The sequence below is a fragment of the Esox lucius genome, chromosome 12 (assembly GCF_011004845.1).
Source record: "Esox lucius isolate fEsoLuc1 chromosome 12, fEsoLuc1.pri, whole genome shotgun sequence".
In the NCBI taxonomy this organism is placed as follows: Eukaryota; Metazoa; Chordata; class Actinopteri; order Esociformes; family Esocidae; genus Esox; species Esox lucius.
The window spans coordinates 20,341,027-20,361,242 of record NC_047580.1 but is presented as its reverse complement, the minus strand read 5'-3'; the positions used below and the strand labels follow the sequence as shown (position 1 = coordinate 20,361,242).

Sequence of the window (20,216 nt, the reverse complement as noted above, 5' to 3'; positions counted from 1 at the left end):
GTCATGCTGGAAAGTCCAAGAGGGTCCAATGCGCAGCTTTCCTGCAAATTGTCTGCCAGTATTTTCTGATAAAATGCTGCAATCATCAATTTTCACAAGATTGACCATGCCTTTAGAGCTCACACACCCCTAAAACATCAGTGAGCCACCACCATGGTACACAGTGGTATTCTGTTCACTATAGGCCTTGTTGACCCTTCTTCAAACATAGCGCTTACGGTTGTGACCATAAAGCTCTATTTTGGTCTAGTCACTCCAAATTACAGTGTGCCAGAAGCAGTATGGTGTGTCAAGGGGTTGTCGGGCATATTATAACAAGAAGTTTTTGTGGCATTGGCACAGTAAAGGCTTCTTTCTGGCAACTCGGCCATGTAGCTCATTTTTGTTCAAGTAGTCCTATTGTGCTCCTTGAAACAACCACAGTCTTTTTCCAGGGAAGCCCATATTTCTTCAGAGGTTTCCTGTGGGTTTTTCCTTGTATCCCAAACAATTCTTCTGGCAGTTTTGGCTGAAATCTTTCTTGGTCTACCTGACCTTGGCTTGGTATCAAGAGATCTCCACAATTTCCACTTCTTAATAAGTGATTGAACAGTACTGACTGGCATTTGCAAGGCTTTGGATATCTTTTTTATATCCTTTTCCATCTTTAGAAAGTTCCATTACCTTGTTACGTAGGTCTTTTGACAGTTCTTTTCTGCTCCCCATAGCTCAGTATCTAGCCTGCTCAGTGCATCCACATGAGAGCTAACAAACCCATTGACTATTCATGCACAGACACTAATTGCAATTTAAAAAGCCACAGGTGTGGGAAATTCTTCTTTAATTGCCATTTTCCCCTGTGTGTGTCACCTTGTGTGTCTGTAACAAGGCCAAACATTCAAGGGTATGTAAACTTTTGATCAGGGCCATTTGGGTGATTTCTGTTTTAATTATGATTTAAAAAGGAGCCAAATAATGTGATCACTATCCTTAAATAAAATATATTTTTTAGCAGGATTAGTCATATTTTCAAAATCTACTGCCAAAATGTCACAATATCTGCAAACCTATGCGCACAACTGTAAATACAATAATAATTATGATATATATTATGGTAAACTAGCTAGCTTGGTGTCCATGTACAGTATGATATGCTCACATTAACTAGATAGCGAAGTTGGCTTGCCACTGGTCAGTACCCTCCACGTTTGCTAGCTGACTGTGGTAGCTATTGGTCTAAGTGACAATAAGTTGATGTGCTAAATTTGAGAGCTAATATTCAAATATAACTCCAATATAAAAAATAAGGAATTAAATTAAAATAGCATTATAGAGGAAGATTGACTGCCGTATTGTGTTTTGTGAGACATTGCTGCTGATATAGCTGTATCTGGGACATTATTTTGGCTGGAACTGGGAGACGGCCACACATCGTGCATTCCTTCAAATTCACGCCGTGTTGAAGTAAATGCTTCCTCATGTTGGAAGTGCTTCCTCCCTTGCAATAAATATTTTTACTACAGGTCGTACATTTTGCTGTGTCATTAATACTTTTTGTGAAGCTAAGCCAAACTTTCGAGCGTTGGCTGTTGTCTGCTATGGTCCAGGTGGTTAACAGAATTGTTTCTTCTCAGTTCTCAGTGCTTGCTTTGTTGACGTACTTGGTGAAATTACGTGACTTTAGGTCCGCCGTCCGCGTAGCAGGTGCTGGCGCATAAACGCAACTTTTTTGGACTGTAAAATGCGCGACTGAAATGCAAACGTTATAGCAACCGAAGAATAATCGAAATGCACTTGTCTTTTCGAATCCACGGCTCTTGGAAATTTGGAAGCCGTTCCAACTTGGATACCCAACCCCAATTACCGGTTTCCCAACAATGAAGCTAAGAAGCACACGTTGATCAGGTAAATAGCTAAATGTACAGTCACGTTATACGTCAGTACTAGCTACGTACCTAATAGCTGGCCATCCTCAACTCCACTGGGTATGGCAAGCCGTTGTAACATTTATTTGCTAGACTGGATATTCCTTACAGATCTGCAACATAATTTCGCCAATTCAAGATATCTATAACGTAATTCTGACTAGTCAAAACGGCAGTTGGAGATATCTGTAATTCAGTTTTGACTAGTCAGTTTTAAACAACTATTGCCATTCATGTCTATGAGGTTCTCATGACAGATATCTTTAAATCAGTTGCAGATATCCGCAATATGTCTATTGTTGATATCTTCAACTGAATTATGACTAATTGTAATTACAGTTCCATATATCTATAATTTAATTCTGACTTGTCACGGTATCTTAAATCGCCCTCAATTTAAGATATCTAGATCGTTCTTTTGCGATATCTTAAATAACGTTTTAACTAGTCATAAATCATTTGTAGATGAATTGGAATTAAATCGAATTCTGAATTAAATCGAAGATATCTGAAACTTACAGCCAGTCATAATGTAATTGTAGATATCTATTATCAAGTATGGCTAGCATTAACCGCCACGTCAGAAATGCGCGAGGCCGAAGTTCTAGTTTTTGACAGAATGCAGGCAGTGCACGACATACGTTTTTAGTAAGGGAAATATAAGATTTACTTTCTTTCAAAAGTCGATTATAAAAAAATAAAAAACACTATGGTTCACCACAAAATCCCCCGATGACAAACTCTTTCTATTTCATGATTTTTTTTTACTATTCTATCCACAACTGAAACCGCCACTGCTGCTAACACCGAAATGCGTTGCTGGGCCAATATGATCGTCATAATGACGATTGAGATATCTGCAACTTATATTAACCAGTCAAAACTAAATTACAGATATCTTCTATTTCCATTTGGGATGTGTAACGAGTCGAGTGTCGTTTTCAGCGAGGTCATTGCTGATATCTGTAATTCACTTTTGACTAGTCAAAACTGAATTACAGTTACATATCTTTAACTGTAGCTTTGACTAGTCAGACTGACGTTACAGATATCTTGAATCAAAATTCTGACTAGTCACAATGTAATTACGACTAGTCAAAATTACGGTGTTGATATCTGCCATGTTAATTCAGGACAGTCAAGTATAGCGAATAAATGTTAAAACGGCTTGACATAATTGGGCAAAATTAGGTGAATTAGCTACCATTTGGGTTAGCTCTGTAGTGCCGCTAATGCTTCTGGTTAGTGTAGTTTTTGGGCTCTTAGAAAAACAACTGAAGGCAAAACACATTTCTCAACACAAAGGTTGTAACATTTCGAAACTGATTGCCACTACGTGGACATACGAATTGTTTCACCATCTTGACAAAGAACAGAACGTCTACATTGCACAATAATATAGGAATCTCTTTGGCTCAAAACAATGGATATTTTTTTCCCGGAACCTCACTTCCCAAGTCTATTGTAAAGAACTGAGGTCACATGAAACTTAGCAACTTATAATAGTCTGCAGCCAAATCACGTGGTTTGTAGCCCATGATAATTTAATGTATTTTTCTCATAGTCATTGAATAATAAACAACTCGCGTTTTTAGTTTGTAAAACGGAACATCCAGAAAGGATTTGAATCCCCCAGCCTCCAAGCAGTAGTTAGACAACAAAATGCTAAATCAACCTGCTGCCATGACAGTACCTTGGTAGGTGCAAACTACCGTACTGTACTACATGCAAAATAATGTTATAAATATATGGTCCACCTATGTCCTGTAACTGCAGCTAACGCTGATGTTGTAATATTCAAACGTCGTATTAGTTTGTAGCTAAACAGCATAGGCTTCAAATGCAAATAATGCTTAAATGTAATAGCTTGCTAGCTCAAGTTGGCTAAAATGTCATGTTAACTAGCACTAAAGCAGCATTAAGGGGGGAGAGTAAATGGCACGCCCCTCCAAACTCACCAAGCGTCTCCATCATTCTTTTATCAGGGCAATGTAGTAATTGGCATTGGGATCCGTTATTACAGGTCTCAAACCCACATGTGCAGGAACGCGATACTTCTGGGGACACACACGAAGCAGCCTTAGAAGACCAGTCTTAGGTTTGGGGTTTGATACATTGAAATACGAGAAGTGACAAATCCGTCCTTAGTGGTTGTCATTCTTTAGTATCTTTAGACTCAGTAACCTCTTCTGTTATCTTCGGTGTTCCTTATCTATTAATTCGCCTAAACGCATTTCTACGGATGCCCATAGGAGACATTTAATCCGTGACATTCAAAGCAATGCCCAATTTACCTCGTACATGAACTGTCCGTCACCTTTGATTCAAATGAGAGCCCGGTGGGGGTGATCCTTGGCGCCTTATGAGAAATCTGTTTTTAATATCTGATGAAAACCAAATCAGCAGATATGCAGCTGCCCTGAACAGTGTGTGAACGAGTGATCATGTGCTTTGCAACATGTTTGAACTATACAAAAGTACACCCTTCAGCAACTTTTTAAGGAAGCTGGTGAGGGAACTACAGAAAACGTTCTTTTCACTAGTGGAGCTATGGGATATATTGGCAATTGCATTGCAGTTGTTGCAATCTACCAAGTAAATGCAAGCACACAGACACGGTTGGGGCCGCCAGGTGAAACAGCAAATTGTCTCTCCTTGACCTCCACATAATTTCAAATCAAATATTCAATAAACTAAATTAAAATAATTTCAGGAATTACAAGAAACTCAACAATACCACTGTCAACTGCAAAACCCACCCCTCTGCAAAATTAACTTATTTTTTGAGACAACATGACAGCTGTGCTTTGACAACTAAAACACAGACTGGCAAATTCAGGGACTATCTAGCTGGATACTATGAAATTACAGTAGCTAGTTAAAGAGGATATAAAACATTAATGAAGACACCACTTTTTCTCAGAAGCACAGATGGTAAAATCTGTGACAAAGTTAGGCTATAGTAGCTTTAAAGTAGGAGCCTCTGTGTGAAAATATATTGGTGTCGAGGTGCGTTAGCTACAGAAGAAATGGAGGAATCAAGGAATCAATCATACTAAAAACATAACCTCCCATCTTTGTACCTATGTTCGTAATGTTAATTTTTTTTTGATTGCATTGTTTTTTTTAAATATCATACTCCTCACGTCAATGTCCTTTCTTGCTCCTTTCATTCTATGGGTTTTGTGGAAAGAAGTAGTGGGCAAATGGAGTGTACACTCACCTAAAGGATTATTAGGAACACCTGTTCAATTCTCATTAATGCAATTATCTAATCAACCAATCACATGGCAGTTGCTTCAATGCATTTAGGGGTGTGGTCCTGGTCAAGACAATCTCCTGAACTCCAAACTGAATGTCAGAATGGGAAAGAAATGTGATTTAAGCAATTTTGAGCGTGGCATGGTTGTTGGTGCCAGACGGGCCGGTCTGAGTATTTCACAATCTGCTTAGTTACTGGGATTTTCACGCACAACCATTTCTAGGGTTTACAAAGAATGGTGTGAAAAGGGAAAAACTTTCAGTATGCGGCAGTCCTGTGGGCGAAAATGCCTTGTTGATGCTAGAGGTCAGAGGAGAATGGGCCAACTGATTCAATCTGATAGAAGAGCAACTTTGACTGAAATAACCACTCGTTACAACCGATGTATGCAGCAAAGCATTTGTGAAGCCACAACACGCACAACCTTGAGGCGGATGGGCTACAACAGCAGAAGACTCCACTCCATAAGAGGCTACAATTTGCACGAGCTCACCAAAATTGGACATTTGAAGACTGGAAGAATGTTGCCTTGTCTGATGATTCTCGATTTCTGTTGAGACATTCAGATGGTAGAGTCAGAATTTGGCGATAACAGAATGAGAACATGGATCCATCATGCCTTTTTACCACTGTGCAGGCTGGTGGTGGTGGTGTAATGGTGTGGGGGATGTTTTCTTGGCACACTTTAGGCCCCTTAGTGCCAATTGGGCATGGTTTAAATGCCACGGCCTACCTGAGCATTGTTTCTGACCATGTCCATCACTTTATGACCACCATGTACCCATCCTCTGATGGCTACTTCCAGCAGGATAATGCACCATGTCACAAAGCTTGAATAATTTCAAATTGGTTTCTTGAACATGACAATGAGTTCACTGTACTGAAATGGCCCCCAAAGTCACCAGATCTCAACCCAATAGAGCATCTTTAGGATGTGGTGGAACGGGAGCTTCGTGCCCTGGATGTGCTTCCCACAAATCTCAATCAACTGCAAGATGCTATCCTATCAATATGGGCCAACATTTCTAAAGAATGCTTTCAGCACCTTGTTGAATCAATGCCACGTAGAATTAAGGCAGTATTAGTATGGTGTTCCTAATAATCCTTTAGGTGAGTGTATATATTTAATTCATTATTTAGTAATTTAGCAGACACTGTAATCCAGCTGCTCCAGCAGTAGCAGCTGCAGGATCAGTTCCATTCCTCAAAATACCAGAAGTGGTGGAGGCCCCAGTGAAAACTGGGAGCACTATCTCATTAGTGCTGGCAGTAGAGATAATCAAGGATGTGCCGGAAGCATCTGTTGTTCCACAGACCGTAACAGTGCCTTAGGTAAAGGAGATTGATGTGACTACAAAGGTGTGTGTGCTCATGGAGGCAAAGGTACTTGTTGACACTGCCGCTAACCACCTAAGAGTTCAAACGTCTAACTTAGAAGCAGTCAAGGAGTCCGTAATAGAAAATAACTGCTGTTGCAAAGGAGCAGAGGTCACAGTAACCAATGTGAATGTCAAGGAATCTGAACCCTAAGTTTTTCCTAGGAGGCAGTGGCCATTGAAACAGATGTTACTAAGTAGTCATGAGGCTTAAGCAACTGTTGTTGCTCTGGAATCTATTGTCCTGGAGTCAGAAGCCCCTGCAGCTCGGTTACAGAGGAGATTGTTGCTCTCTAGTCAGAGGCCACAGCAGCCATTTTTATCAAGGAACTGAGGTAACAGCAGTTCCGGTTGCCCAGGAAACAGAGGATGCAGCAGCCTTAGTTGTCAAGGAGACTGAGGCTGCAGCAACATTAGTTTCCAAGGAGACGGAGGCTGCAGAAACTCATGTTGCCGGGGAAATGGATGCGGCAGCAACCCTTGTTCTTGTGGAACTGTAGAAAACATTAACCTCCATTTTAACCGAATGCTGCAGCAATCCCCACAGGTGTGGACATGGAGGATGCTGCAACCCCTGCTACCATGGAAATATAGACTACAGCTACTCCTTTAGTCCCGGAGACTGAGGTTGTGGTTACCAAGGAGACAGATGCCAATACAGCAAATGTTGAAACAGAAACTGCAGTTCAGGTTCCTGCAACTGTTGTGGCAATGTTGATTTTCTGTTAACTCATATTCACTTTAAAAATCCAACCTCAAACTTCTATATCAAACGGACCATTTGATCTTCCTTAGCAGTTTTAACTGACCAATTAGTAGGCAGAAGAGAAAAGTGCTAGCTATCAGAGACCTGCACATTCATATTTGTAATGTCCTGAATAAGGTCATATTCAGGTCATAAAAAAACATACATAACTAAAACATTTTTGAAGGAAAGTTATTAAACAAATATTTGGAAGTAAGTATAGGTCATAGTTAATGTGAAAACACCGGGCAGTTACTTTAAATGGAGATCTCCTAAAACACTCTGGTAGGAAGCAAGATGACACATTGAAGGCAAAAATATTTACTGAATGATGGTTGTTTTGCTATGTGCTTAAACAGCTATTGATTAATACGATGGTGAAATGGTTGTATTGCACATGCAGTCTTCACCCACGCCTCTCCCTGACTGTCCAGAAACCTCTTCCTCAGAGCTAAGGATCTGGATAAAATGTAATGCTTTAAACAAAGCTTAATGTTTCTCTCTTTACCCTAACACTCTTCTAAACCGTGCAACCAATTTCATAGATATGATACAGACCAAACATTCTGAAACTTATAGAAAAACTGTGGATTAGACTTTTGATTTCAGCCTTAGGCTATTTCCATAATCAAATGAACAACTAATTAACATTCGTCATCGCTTAAACAAAAAATCAATCTAAGGAATTTTGGCATGTGGTTTATAGTGACCTTAAATGCATCAAAATGGTGTTCGGGGGTTCATAAGGTAATCATTTTGTGTGTTCAAAGGATATACTGTAAGTTACTTTCAGCTGCCATTTTCTTAGCATTTATTTAGTAGTTCCAATCTTTTTAAAGTAAGAACCACATTTGTAGAAAGCCCACTATGTACTAAAAGCTAACTAGTGGAGATTGGAGGTAACTAGCCTATCCGTAATTCTAAGAGGTAAGCCGCAAATTCATCCACAGACCAATGTCGATTCACAGAACTTGGTTTGTGAAAGGCTGATGTACCATATGTTTTGTTTTTTTGTCTTCATTGCTTGATATTTTATGTAGGAATAAAAAACTTGCAGCATGTAGGCTACTTCCTTCTCCCCTCTGCAAACAAAATAACATGAAATCACTAGACTACCTGCTGTCGTGCCTTTGTTTGCAATAGATGTTACAACAAAGAACTACGTCTGTTCGAGACTGTCTTTCATGTACATGTAGCTGCAGTGTTACTGAGAGAGTGACACAGAGCTGTAGCTGAGAGACTTGGAGAGGAAAGTGTCTGGTTGAGGATATGGCATAGATATCCATATAAATAACAACAAAAACTTGGATTCCAGAAACTCTGAAATTGCAGGCATATGAGATGAAAGGATTGACCACTAATGTATACATGTTAATATGTAATTATAGAAACCACACAAACAGGTGAAACATTTTAAAGTAGTTTTAGAATTGTTGTTCATGAAATCATGATTAATAAAAATCAAAAGTCTGCGAATGTTGATGCAATGACACATTGAAACGTTGGTGGTCACTGTTGTGCTTCAATGGCACTTTTAATAAAACAGACATTTTATCCTCACAACAGCAATGTCTGGACAGGGAAGGGGACAGGGTGAGGGTTCCCACTGCTGCTAGGCTGGTTGCTCCTGATAATTATGAGGGAACTGGCAAATTGGGAAGTGATATTGGACACAGTATTGGGTAGACAAGGGAAGCACTGAACTGTCTCCATCTTATCTGGGCTGGCATTAATTTTCTTTCTACCTTCTCATAAATAATAACACAGCGCAGAGAACCCTGACCACAAACATATGCTCCCCTCCCCTTCTAATATTTACAGATAAATTAATACATTCATTTAACTAGGTAACAAAGCAAATGTCTGTGTTTTTAGCAGAAATCTCACTTCACCTCCAGACGGCTATCATCCTTCCACATAATCCATCAGCTCTACTCGTAACACTTGACTCACCACACTGAAAAACCCACTCACACCCCGTGTTCCCACTAACCCATATTTATAAGTATTTACAGAAGCAGCAAACTAACTTTCCGATCACAAAATCTCAGAATCCTCCCCCTCCCCTCCCACTTTAGAGAAAGACCCTCCCCATAGAAAAAAACAACAAACCCCCATTTCGGACACTGCCCACATCATACCCTGTTCTAAAAGAGCATGCCAAGTTTCAACAATGAACACAGAAAATGTCTCTATACAGAAAACACCCTTAAAAATGCTTGTTTTTTATTCTTCCCACAATTATGGAAATGGACAAGATTTCAGTAGTGACTATCTTCTGCTCTATTTTGGATTTGTTGGTGCTGACTTGTGTCAAGGTCATCGTAAGAAAGGCTCTGGGCCATGGGTGTTCTGAACAGTGGTTGGGCAGTTTTTCAGGGTCTCTGAGGCAGCAGTTGGCCATGGGGCAGTTTGAGGAGGTGGTCTTGTTTCAGAGTCAGAGGTGGCGTGGGCTGGGGTGGCCGTTGTGGTAGAGCTTCTGCTTGATGTGAACCATGTTGCCACTGGAGTCCTCCAGCTGTCTAAGCTGGGCACGTCGACGCAGGTCTCGAAGATTGCAGAACGAGGGAAGCCATGACCAGGAAGGGGTGTCTGAGGGACAAGAGACAGGAAGGTTGTTAGAAGTGTGAAGAAACTAAATAAGTGTCTGGTTAATAAGGGACTGGAAGGGAATTTGTTTCGCTAAAAGATGATGTCTTTGATGCTCCCATCAACCAAATACTTGGTAGTACAATAGTCCACTCTTAGATACATTTGTTGCCTACACATTCATCTGCCAAATATAATACATCCCTATTAACAATACTGTATGAGGTGTAGTTTCTATATCATGCTGCAATACATAATTAATATAGACTTTGAAAAAAAAAGTTTATTTGCCTTAGTGTTCAGTATGTAAAAAATTCTAAGAAATACAAGTGCAGGGATTTGGCCATGTCAGGCTTAGCAAGTACGTGTGTGACACAAAGATGTATGAGAGAAAGAGATGGGAGAGTACCAGACAGCACACCTACTAGCAAATGGCACTGCTAAATGTTGGGGGGAAGGGGGAAGTCTGGGGAGGCGGTGAGAAGGGGGAAGTCACTGGAAGGATTGAGGAGGGAGGAGTGAGTTATTTATAGCTATGAATGGGTATGCAAAGGCAAAGAGAGAATAAGGCAGGTTGTCATTAGAATAAAAGGATGGAGAGGATGGGGAGTCAGAAAAAAAGTACCGCTAATGTAATGCAGAAAAAACAGGGTAAGGGGAGAATAGTAAGTGATTTTACAGAGAGAAAGGTGTAAAATAAGTTATAAAAGTTACATTATTCCTATTCTGTTATGATTGTTGTTTTCCCTGTTCCGCTCAATGAAAAGTCTTTCCACCAAGGACAATGGGGCGAAGTATATTATTCAGTTCTAAACAATAATAAAGGGTTTTCCGCTTTACAAAAAAAAATGCAGAATGAAAGAAATGGATAGAGAAAGAGTTGAATAATTGAACAGAGCATGGGAGTCAGGGTATTACGGAATTAGATAAAGCAAAAGGAATCAATGTGAACCTCAATGCGGTGGGTATATCTGTGTGTGGTTTCTCCCTCGCCCGCCATTCCAGCTGCTCTCTCTCACTCTATTAATAGCTCTCAAAGAAAGAGAGAATGTATGTGTGTCTGTGTGTGTGTATATATGTGGGGGTGGGGATTCGACAGTGTCTCCCTCCCCCACTCCCCCTTTCGTCCTGTTCTGTCAAGCTCACCTTCACTCCCAATCTCAGTGAGGCTAAACGAGTTTGACCCACTATCAACGTCACAGACAAAAACACCAGGCAATGGGGTATTCCCTCCAAGCACAAGGATTCCAGCACAAAGAAAAGCCTGGAGCCACCTATATCTATTCCTCAAGGGAATACTTTTAAATGTCAAATTGTGTTTTTTTATGTTGATTTTATGCACAGAATATGAAATGGGTTGATTCTCATTTTTCATCAATATGATGGATTCCAATGCAGGACATGAATCAATGGAGTATAGCATCCCTACTTTTTAATAGAGTTACAGTGTATTTTCCAGACATGATGTAGCATTATTTTACTACCCCCAATCTTTGTGCAGTGGTTTCAAATAAATAAAAGGGGATCCATTGGCCATCTCTTACATTTAAACTCACTAGACTTGTTGCACCTGTATTATTGAACAAGGTACCAGGTACTTCCAGGTCACCTGTATTAGGATTGTTTTATATCTTAAGGATCCAGGCCAGCTACAAAATATAGGCCTTTTTGACAATGACAGCTGCACAAGATATAGCTGATACAATTTGAGTATTTCTACACTTACATGGAACTGTACTGGACAATGGACAAATGTTTTCAGGAGAAGGAGTGTGGACAAGAGATTCTCTTATTTTTTCACACAGGCATAGCCTCTTCTCCAGTGAGGTCCATCTGGCTAGACTAACACTGGCAAGACTTGAGACAGCCAATCATTGTTTATCTTCTTGGTGTACAGAAATGCTCTTTCTGTACGGTTAGGGAATTTTTGCCTTAGTGATATAGTATGTACTAAACCCAAGACATTTAAGGGCAGCAATATTTCAACAGCAGTGTTCATATTAAAGTTTCACTATGGCTGTAGATTGCATATGTATGGAAATACATATACAGTTGCTTATGTTGCTCAGTTTTACAGATTAGTTTGCTGCAGTATTATTCCAAGAAAAGGGACTTCAACCAAGTAAAAAAAAAACTGTGGTGAGACAAGAAAAAGAAAAGTGCTCTGTAGCCTACACAACTAAACTTGCTGTTATGATGCCAGCACGCGACAAACAAGCTACTCTGGGCGATGCTAGCGTGGCTATCAGAATTTATGAGCAGTGTGTATGTAGGATAATATGTCACTCAAGTTACCTAGACTCTGCTCACCCTGAGTGACGTGCATGCATAAAGAGCCAGTACAATAATTTCTTCAAGCGACTGATGAAATTAAACAAATCTTAGATATTTATTGTTTTTCCCCTTTAAGGTGCATTCAACAAAACGTAACTTGTTATATATTTTGAGAACTTTTAAAAAATGTATATGGGTTCACTTTTGGTTTCACGTCAAGAGTCACCAGTACTGTACAGTACAGTTATGAGTACAATTACAGTCCTAGCTTATAGGGCAATCGTTTTTTGCTGTAAATACAATGCAATGAAGAGCAATAACAGCACCTTTTATGTAAGCAATAAGACACGACAGCGTCTGGTACATGGCCAATATACCACGGCTAAGAGCTGTTCTAAGGCACAACGCATAGCAAGATTTTTTTAACAGCAATGATGCTTGTTATAGACCGTTTGCTAATGCAATTATAGCAGTAAAACGGGCTGTCATGTCATACCCGTGGAATACAGTGAGGGGGGGAAAGTATTTGATCCCCTGCTGATTTTGTACATTTGCCCACTGACAAAGAAATGATCAGTCTATAATTTTAATGGTAGGTTAATTTGAACAGTGTGAGACAGAATAACCACAAAAAAATCTGATCTTCTCCAAGTCATTGAGGTTTTGAGGCTGACGTTTGGCAACTCGAACCTTCAGCTCCCTCCACAGATTTTATATGGGATTAAGGTCTGGAGGCTAGCTAGGTCACTCCAGGACCTTAATGTGCTTCTTCTTGAGCCACTCCTTTGTTGCCTTGGCCGTGTGTTTTGGGTCATTGTCATGCTGAATACCCATCCACAAACCATTTTCAATGCCCTGGCTGAGAGAAAGAGGTTCTCACCCAAGATTTGACAGTACATGGCCCCGTCCATCGTCCTTTTGATGCAGTGAAATTGTCATGTCCCCTTAGCAGAAAAACACCCCCAAAGCATAATGTTTCCACCTCCATGTTTGACGGCGGGGAGGGTGTTCTTGGGGTCATAGGCAGCATTCCTCCTCCTCCAAACACAGCGAGTTGAGTTGATGCCAAAGAGCTCGATTTTGATCTCATCTGGCCACAACACTTTTACCCAGTTCACCTCTGAATCATTCAGATGTTCATTGGCAAACTTCAGACGGGCCTTTACATGTGCTTTCTTGAGCAGGGGGACCTTGCGGGCGCTGCAGGATTTCAGTCCTTCACAGCGTAGTGTGTTACTAATTGTTTTCTTGGTGACCATGGTCCCAGCTGCCTTGAGATTATTGACAAGATCCTCCCGTGTAGTTCTGGGCTGATTCCTCACCGTTCTCATGATCATTGCAACTCCACAATGTGGGAGATTGACAGACCGAGGGAGATTGACAGTACTTTTGTGTTTCTTCCATTTGCAAATAATCGCACCAACTGTTGTTACCTCCTCACCAAGCTGCTTGGCGATGGTCTTGTAGCCCATTCCAGCCTTGTGTAGGTCTACAATATTGTCCCTGATATCCTTGGTCAGCTCTTTGGTCTTGGCCATGAAGAGTTTGAAATCTGATTGATTGATTGCTTCTGTGGACATGTGTCCTTTATACAGGTAACAAGCTGAGATTAGGAGAAGTCCCTTTAAGAGTGTGCTCCTAATCTCAGCTTGTTACCTGTATAAAAGACACCTGGGAGCCAGAAATCTTTCTGATTGAGAGGGGATCAGAAACCTATTTCACTCATTAAAATGCAAATCAATTTATAACATTTTTGACATGAGTTTTCCTGGATTTTGTTGTTGTTATTCTGTCTCTCATTGTTCAAATAAACCTACCATTAAAATTATAGATTGATCATTTCTTTGTCAGTGGGCAAACATACAAAATCAGCAGGGGATCAAAAACGTGTTTCCCTCACTGTATGGCCTGAAATATACAATGAAGTATTCGCCCTCTGACTTTTCCCCATTTGGTTCATTACAAAGTGTGATTAAAATGTTTGTGATTTACACAAAATAAAATGTTACAAATGTTTACAATTCAACAGAAAACAAACAACTGAAATGTAGTCATTTTATAACCCACCCTTTTTTAGGCAAGCATGAATCAATTCAGGACTTGAATGTGGCTTAACAAATTACATACAGTACTAGGTTACATGGACTCACTGTGAATTAACAACATTTTCATTTGTTTTAAAATGACTACCCCTTCCTCATCCCCCCATAAATATGAAATGTTTTAAGGTCCCTTATTCAAATACTGAAAGTAATATTCAACTAGAAAACACCAGGGAGCTTTTGTGAAGTCAAATAAAGGGCAGCGATTGGTAGATAACAATAACTAATCAGGCATTTAGTATGTCTTTGAGAATTGTCAAGTTATTAATTAAGATTTGGGTGATGTATTAAACCGCCCAAAAACATCACAGATATAGTAACTATTCTGAACTGAGGTACAGGACAGGAAGGATATTGCTTCAGGGTGTCACCATATGGCTGCTGGTGATTTTTAAAACGGCATCCTTATCTGCAAGCATGGTGGTGGTTGCATAATGGGTAGGTTGACTGATTTATCTCATATGTATTGTGTTATGGGTGTGAATACTTATCAAGGTGTTTAAGGGGTGACTATATTTAAAATATATATAAATTATATCAGATGGATTGAAACGGAATTTCTTATAGTTGACAAAGGAAATCCCCAGGGTTCAATTTTAGGTATGTTACTGTTCAGTTTGTATATAAATAATATCTGCTATTCAGTTATAAACTGTAAATTAAATGTTTATGCTGGTGAAACAGTACTGAAACACGTCAGCTCCCTCTCTTGCACAAATGTTTGCTCATTTAAAATCTGATTACCAATTTCTACTAAATTCACTTGTTGACTTTAGGTTGGTATTAAATTCAAATGAAACAAAGTACATGCTATTCACAAGGTGCCAAAACATAGGTTTGGATGATCCCAAAATTACTACCCTGAACGGTTGTGTTATAGAGCATGTTGCTTTCTACAAATACCTTGGAATTTGGTTAGATGACAAGCTGTTTTTTAAAACACACATTTCTGAACTGGTTAAGAAGTTAAAGATTAAAATTGGCACAAATCTTGTCTGTCATCTCAGCATAGAAATGAAGTTTGCAAGCAACTTTTATGTCAGTATTAGATTATGGTGATGTGCTATATATGCATGCTTCCGCTTCTCATTCCCAAAACATTTGTCAACTTAGTTGATATGAAGTTAGTGGATGTGAGACTTTTTCAGTCAAATGAAACGTCTCTTGTTGACTCACCATAATAACGACTGGATCTCCATGCCCTGACAGCACAGTGCAGCACTCCATCCAGCCACAACAGCAGCCAGCTTATACAGAAGCCCAGCAGCAGCCCAAGCATCAAATCCATCTCCTGCTTGGTCACGCTGTCACTCACAAAGTAGTTCTCTGACGAGTCCACCAGAGAATGGTCCCCATCGTATGGAATCACATAGTGGACATGATGCCTAGAAGCAACCAAGCTGGAAGTTAGAAGATTTGTGGTACAAAGAAAAGAGGAGATGGAGCAAGGGATGTAATTAGTGGGACTGGGTAAATAGAAGGAATTGCTACCACTGCTTTGTAACTGAAACAATAGAATAGCCTACCTAATGTGCCCCTAAAAGGTACATCTCATAAAATATCAGTCTGAGGTTCACAAGCAGTCATCTAATTTGCTAGCAATTGCTGATGCCAAATTAAATAACAATGGATGTGGCCTAGGTCCTGATTGGGATGATATCATCACCAAGATGACGCCTCAACACCACATGCTCTAAAGGCAGGCTCAGGCAGTGACCAAGCTGTTATTTGTCCTTATCTGATCCTTAACATGTTTTGTTCTGAGAGGGTAAACAACTCTCAATTTTAGATTTTCAGGTCAGTAACAGATAACATGTTGGCATCCCAAATGACACCCTTTCCTCTACACAGTTCACCAGAGTCTGGAGTCACCAACTGTGTCAATCTCTCATTGGTTTAATTTTAAATGCAATGACAAACTGTAAGTTTGTTGAAAACATACATTCAATCACTTTAAATGATGAAACTTGAATGTAATTTACTACTTTTAAGAAGTTACAGCTTCTGAAAAAAATAACCCTTCTGTTACTCACTCAAAAACCTTCCTTTTTGACTTTTTTGGAAAGGAAAGAAAAAGTTGCAGTGGTCTCTTAATTTTTTCCAGAGCTATATTTTATTTAAGCAAATTAGTTTAGTTAAACTTCTTTCTGTCTGGAGCCATTGGTAGCTTGGTAAACCATATTTTTAAAGTAGCTGCCCAATACTGATACGATTTATTACGGTTATCTTTATTTGTGAGTGTAAAAAAATTACTGTTCTAAAATGATTTATTCATAGCTTGTCGGTGGAAAAGACAGTTTGTATCACATATATTTGACAGTGCTCTGTGGTTTTCTCAGCTACCCATCTTAAGTTGAAACTATTGACTAAGTTGCTGTGGATAAGAGAACATATTAAATTAAAATGAAAGGTTTTACAGACAGTTCAAAGTAATTAATGGAATTAATTTAAAACAAAAATGTATGCCACAAATAAATAATTTGTATATTTTTTATAATGTTTTAGTGTGTAAACCCTAGCAGAACCATTTATTTATCTTAGAGAGATTCCCATTATACACTTTACAACGGTACTGCAAGGTGAAACAGCCTCTTATTCATTTTCAATGACAGGAAAGTGGTGAGAAGTGTGATGGGTGAAAGCAACTTGATCAAGCTGGGTGAGCCAGAAGGTCAGCCAAACAGAAAATGCTATGGCAGTAATGTGCATGTCTAAAAAGTCCCAAAATAACCTGAAAATATTTGGTTCGATCCTCCTAAAGATAATTTCACAACAAAAACAATGTTTAGCAACCAGTGGCTAAAGGTATCTGAAGTTTTTTTTTTACAGTCCTCTTAGCCCATAAACTACAGGGCTTTTAGAGTGATAGCTAAAATCAAGTAAATTCTCCTTCAAGCAGAGCTTAGACTAATATCCAAACACACTCCCTGTGTGTGTTAGTATATAACTATTGAATCAGAGAATCAGAGGGATTTAGATTTTATTTCAAACTTAGCACAACACCTTTTTTCCCATACCCTTAGTCAAGGTACAACGCTACCTAAAAATGAAAAATAAAAGACAAGGTACCAATTTCGGTTTATGTTACCTGTACGTGAGTCATTAAAGCTGTCAATTTTACTAGCATTATTAAAAATATTAAAACACACTGAAGTAGTAACGAGCTTCAACCCCAAATCACTTAAATTGGAGGCCAAATTTGACTAATACTAATCACAAAGGCAGTAGAAAACCTGGCATAATCAACAAGTTAGTCAATTTGTACTCCCTTTAATGTGGGTTTTCAATGATGGATCAATGTATGTATAGGCATATTATCACAACTGGTATCACATAAGTAGGCCAGGCCAAATGTCCTCACATGCTAATATTGAAAACGCACATCTGCACTTGAACAGTCATTGTGAGCCGTCTTCGTTGAAAATGATCTTTAGCCTATTATTCATCATTCATAACGAATGTGTCTTATTCATTCATACGTATGCAGTAAAAGCTAAATCAATGAATTAAAAACACCGTCACAACCTACAGACGTCGCAAACGTAAAGCTATATCCTACGGTTAGATACACGCAAACCTCGAGTACCACCACGATCGACATTATTTAACGCTACATTTTCAATACAATAAATTACAACACACAGCATCAATAGGATAAATCATTCGAGAGGCATACCGAGCTAGTACGTTTCGACGTGGAAAATATCTTTGCTCTTTCACTTTCAATTAAAAAACCCAGGCTATAGCACATTGTAGGCCTATACATCCACACGAATCAGCACTGAATCACGTTGTGTGTTTTTTACCTTCCACAGTTGCAATGACAGACGCGGTCTTCCCCTCGTAGATGCGGTAAGATGTAGTTGTGAAAGCGATCCAGTAGTGCGTTCATGTCCATTAAACAGGCTATCGCCTGCAAAGAACCACTCAAATCAATTGGGACATGACAAGCAGTAGGCCTATTTCCAAAACAGAACCGTTACATGACCTGGCATTAGGCTACAGTCTATATAACAGAACATTTATACATATATTTGGAAACACACCTTGGTTTCATTTCTGAGGGAGAACTACCTCGCTCTAAAATGTTCTCAGGTAGCCTATTGCCTATTATAGACTTGCCTACACTACTTCCTCAAGTCTAGATTAATTCAAACATCATTATTCTGTGTCCTTACATAAATGTGCTCTGTAGGCTAATTGAGACAGAAAATAGCTAGACATGTCTTACCATTACAACTGAAGCGCCAAGAATCATAAAAATCATGGTGGTTGTGATCATATGCATCAAAACTTCAAACTCGCCGCCGTTCTTCAGTCCTCTACCCGCGGCACTGCAAACGCTGGGCTTTAGGCGCTCTGTCCCTGAAGAAGACGGTCATTGAGGCGCCCTTACTGCACCTGACTCTCCGTCCCTCCAAACTCGCCAGATTGGAATGCAATTAACCCGTGTACAGTGAATGAACTGGCCCGGTCTCCCTCCGTCCTCCTTTTGACACACGCACTCACGGTCTTGACAGTCTACTCCCCATTCGGTGATGCGTCGATTTGAGGTCTCAGACCGAGTCGTGGACGACTTCTTGTTCGGTGCGGCTGTAGCTGCGCTGGGAACCGCAGAAAAAAGGAATGCTGGTGGAGAGTGACCTAGCTTGATTACTAATGCAATGGTGTTCCTTCTGGGTAGGCTACATACCGATTATATTCAATAACAAAATCGCATCAAATAGAAAAAGGAGAATGAGCCGGTCGTCTTACGGGGTTGTCCCTGGCTACTGCCCCCCTATGGTCCAACAACTTATTCTCGTCTTATCAATTCTGTAATTTATTAGCCATCGATACAAAATATCTTCCATCGATGGGAAATGTTTTAATTGCGCAATTATTAAAAGTCGCGGTCGCTAGATTGAGGCCCCGTCAATCGTTGTCTTCTTACATGTAAATGGCTTGATAACATCGATGCGTTGTCGAATCGAGGTGTAGATCCAGTCGGAACAGGACCTGTACAGTAGGCCTACCCTCAGTCCAGTAAAGAGCAGGCAGTTGCATCAACGCCCGGAGCCAGACACGCATGCTTATCCCATTTTGCTTTGGTATCGCAGTCAGGAGAGTCCACCACCATCCACAATGTGTGTGCGCGCGTGTGTGTGTTTGAGTGAGTGAGAGAAGATGGTGAGATTGTGTCCCCTATTTCATTTTACTCTCAGTTTAAGCAAATAAATCTAATAATATTCCCGTTTTAACGCTAGGCTATAGGCTGCCCTTCTTCGCAGCCGCGTCACCAGTTTTACTGATCACTCCCTGTTCTTCATCCTCTCATCTAGTATAACTAGTCTCTCTTCCTTATCTCAACGATAATTAATTTTCAGGTTCTGCGCCATTTCGTTTGGCTAGGCTATATGCTACAGAATTACACGGTTTTAGCCATTCAGGTTTATTGTTTCATTATTTAAAGCTGGGTCCACATTTGAATAGGCTGTTGTAAGTGGCCCCACAAATTTCATAAAAGCCAGATGTAGGCTAGGCTGTCATGCGATTCTAAAATGTCAGTAATTGCCCAGTGAAAATCTAATTATTTTAACTCATATGTTTTTGACACCCACACCTACTTGTATTTGTCAAAAGCATTCATTCGATTTATTTTAACCGGACTGTTTAAATAATTAGCTACTGGTCGCCTAGCGTCAATTCGATTCCGGCTTACTGCCATGCATACTCTCCTATATTTGTATTCTCTTTCAGTACAAGCATCAAAATAGGTATGTCACCCTTCTTAGGAGGTTAAGTTGGCTAATTAGTGGTGTACTCGCATGAATATCTATATTGACATGCATATGCTATACCCACGCCATTCGGTTTGGAGAATTCTGACGCTTTTTCAATACTGAACAGCTTATTTTGCCGTTCCACTGAATGAAAACATTGTAATAAACAATTGCCTAGGTCATATTTCATAAACAGACCGAT

General features: G+C 39.8%; 3 protein-coding genes across 4 annotated transcripts in view; 1 reads left to right on the top strand and 2 right to left on the bottom strand.

The window, feature by feature from the left end:
• atp13a2 (ATPase cation transporting 13A2) overlaps nucleotides 1–4,318 on the bottom strand; it is a 28,144-nt gene extending 23,826 nt beyond the window's left edge. The window contains exon 1 of one of the 2 annotated variants that reach the window (XM_010875431.5): nucleotides 4,199–4,318. Coding sequence is in view for 1 of the 2 variants with exons in the window: in XM_010875428.5 (XP_010873730.3) it covers nucleotides 3,863–3,878 (16 nt within the window). In the remaining variant the exon portion in view is untranslated. Of the gene's footprint in view, nucleotides 1–3,862; nucleotides 4,172–4,198 lie in introns of those variants that run through there. The other variant, XM_010875428.5, reaches the window with a different exon arrangement.
• Nucleotides 1,866–20,216, top strand: part of otud3 (OTU deubiquitinase 3) — a 35,158-nt gene continuing 16,807 nt past the window's right edge. The window contains exon 1 of the mRNA XM_020051711.2: nucleotides 1,866–1,884. The gene's annotated coding sequence lies outside the window, so the exon portion shown is untranslated. The remainder of the gene's footprint in view (nucleotides 1,885–20,216) is intronic.
• On the bottom strand, nucleotides 8,790–19,742 carry tmem240a (transmembrane protein 240a). The gene is made up of 4 exons (XM_010875432.4): nucleotides 18,484–19,742; nucleotides 18,059–18,165; nucleotides 15,429–15,637; nucleotides 8,790–9,879 (listed from the first exon to the last, which is right to left on the bottom strand). The coding sequence occupies exons 1-4, from the start codon at nucleotides 18,538–18,540 to the stop codon at nucleotides 9,725–9,727; spliced, it is 528 nt and encodes a 175-aa protein (XP_010873734.1). The 5' UTR covers nucleotides 18,541–19,742; the 3' UTR covers nucleotides 8,790–9,724.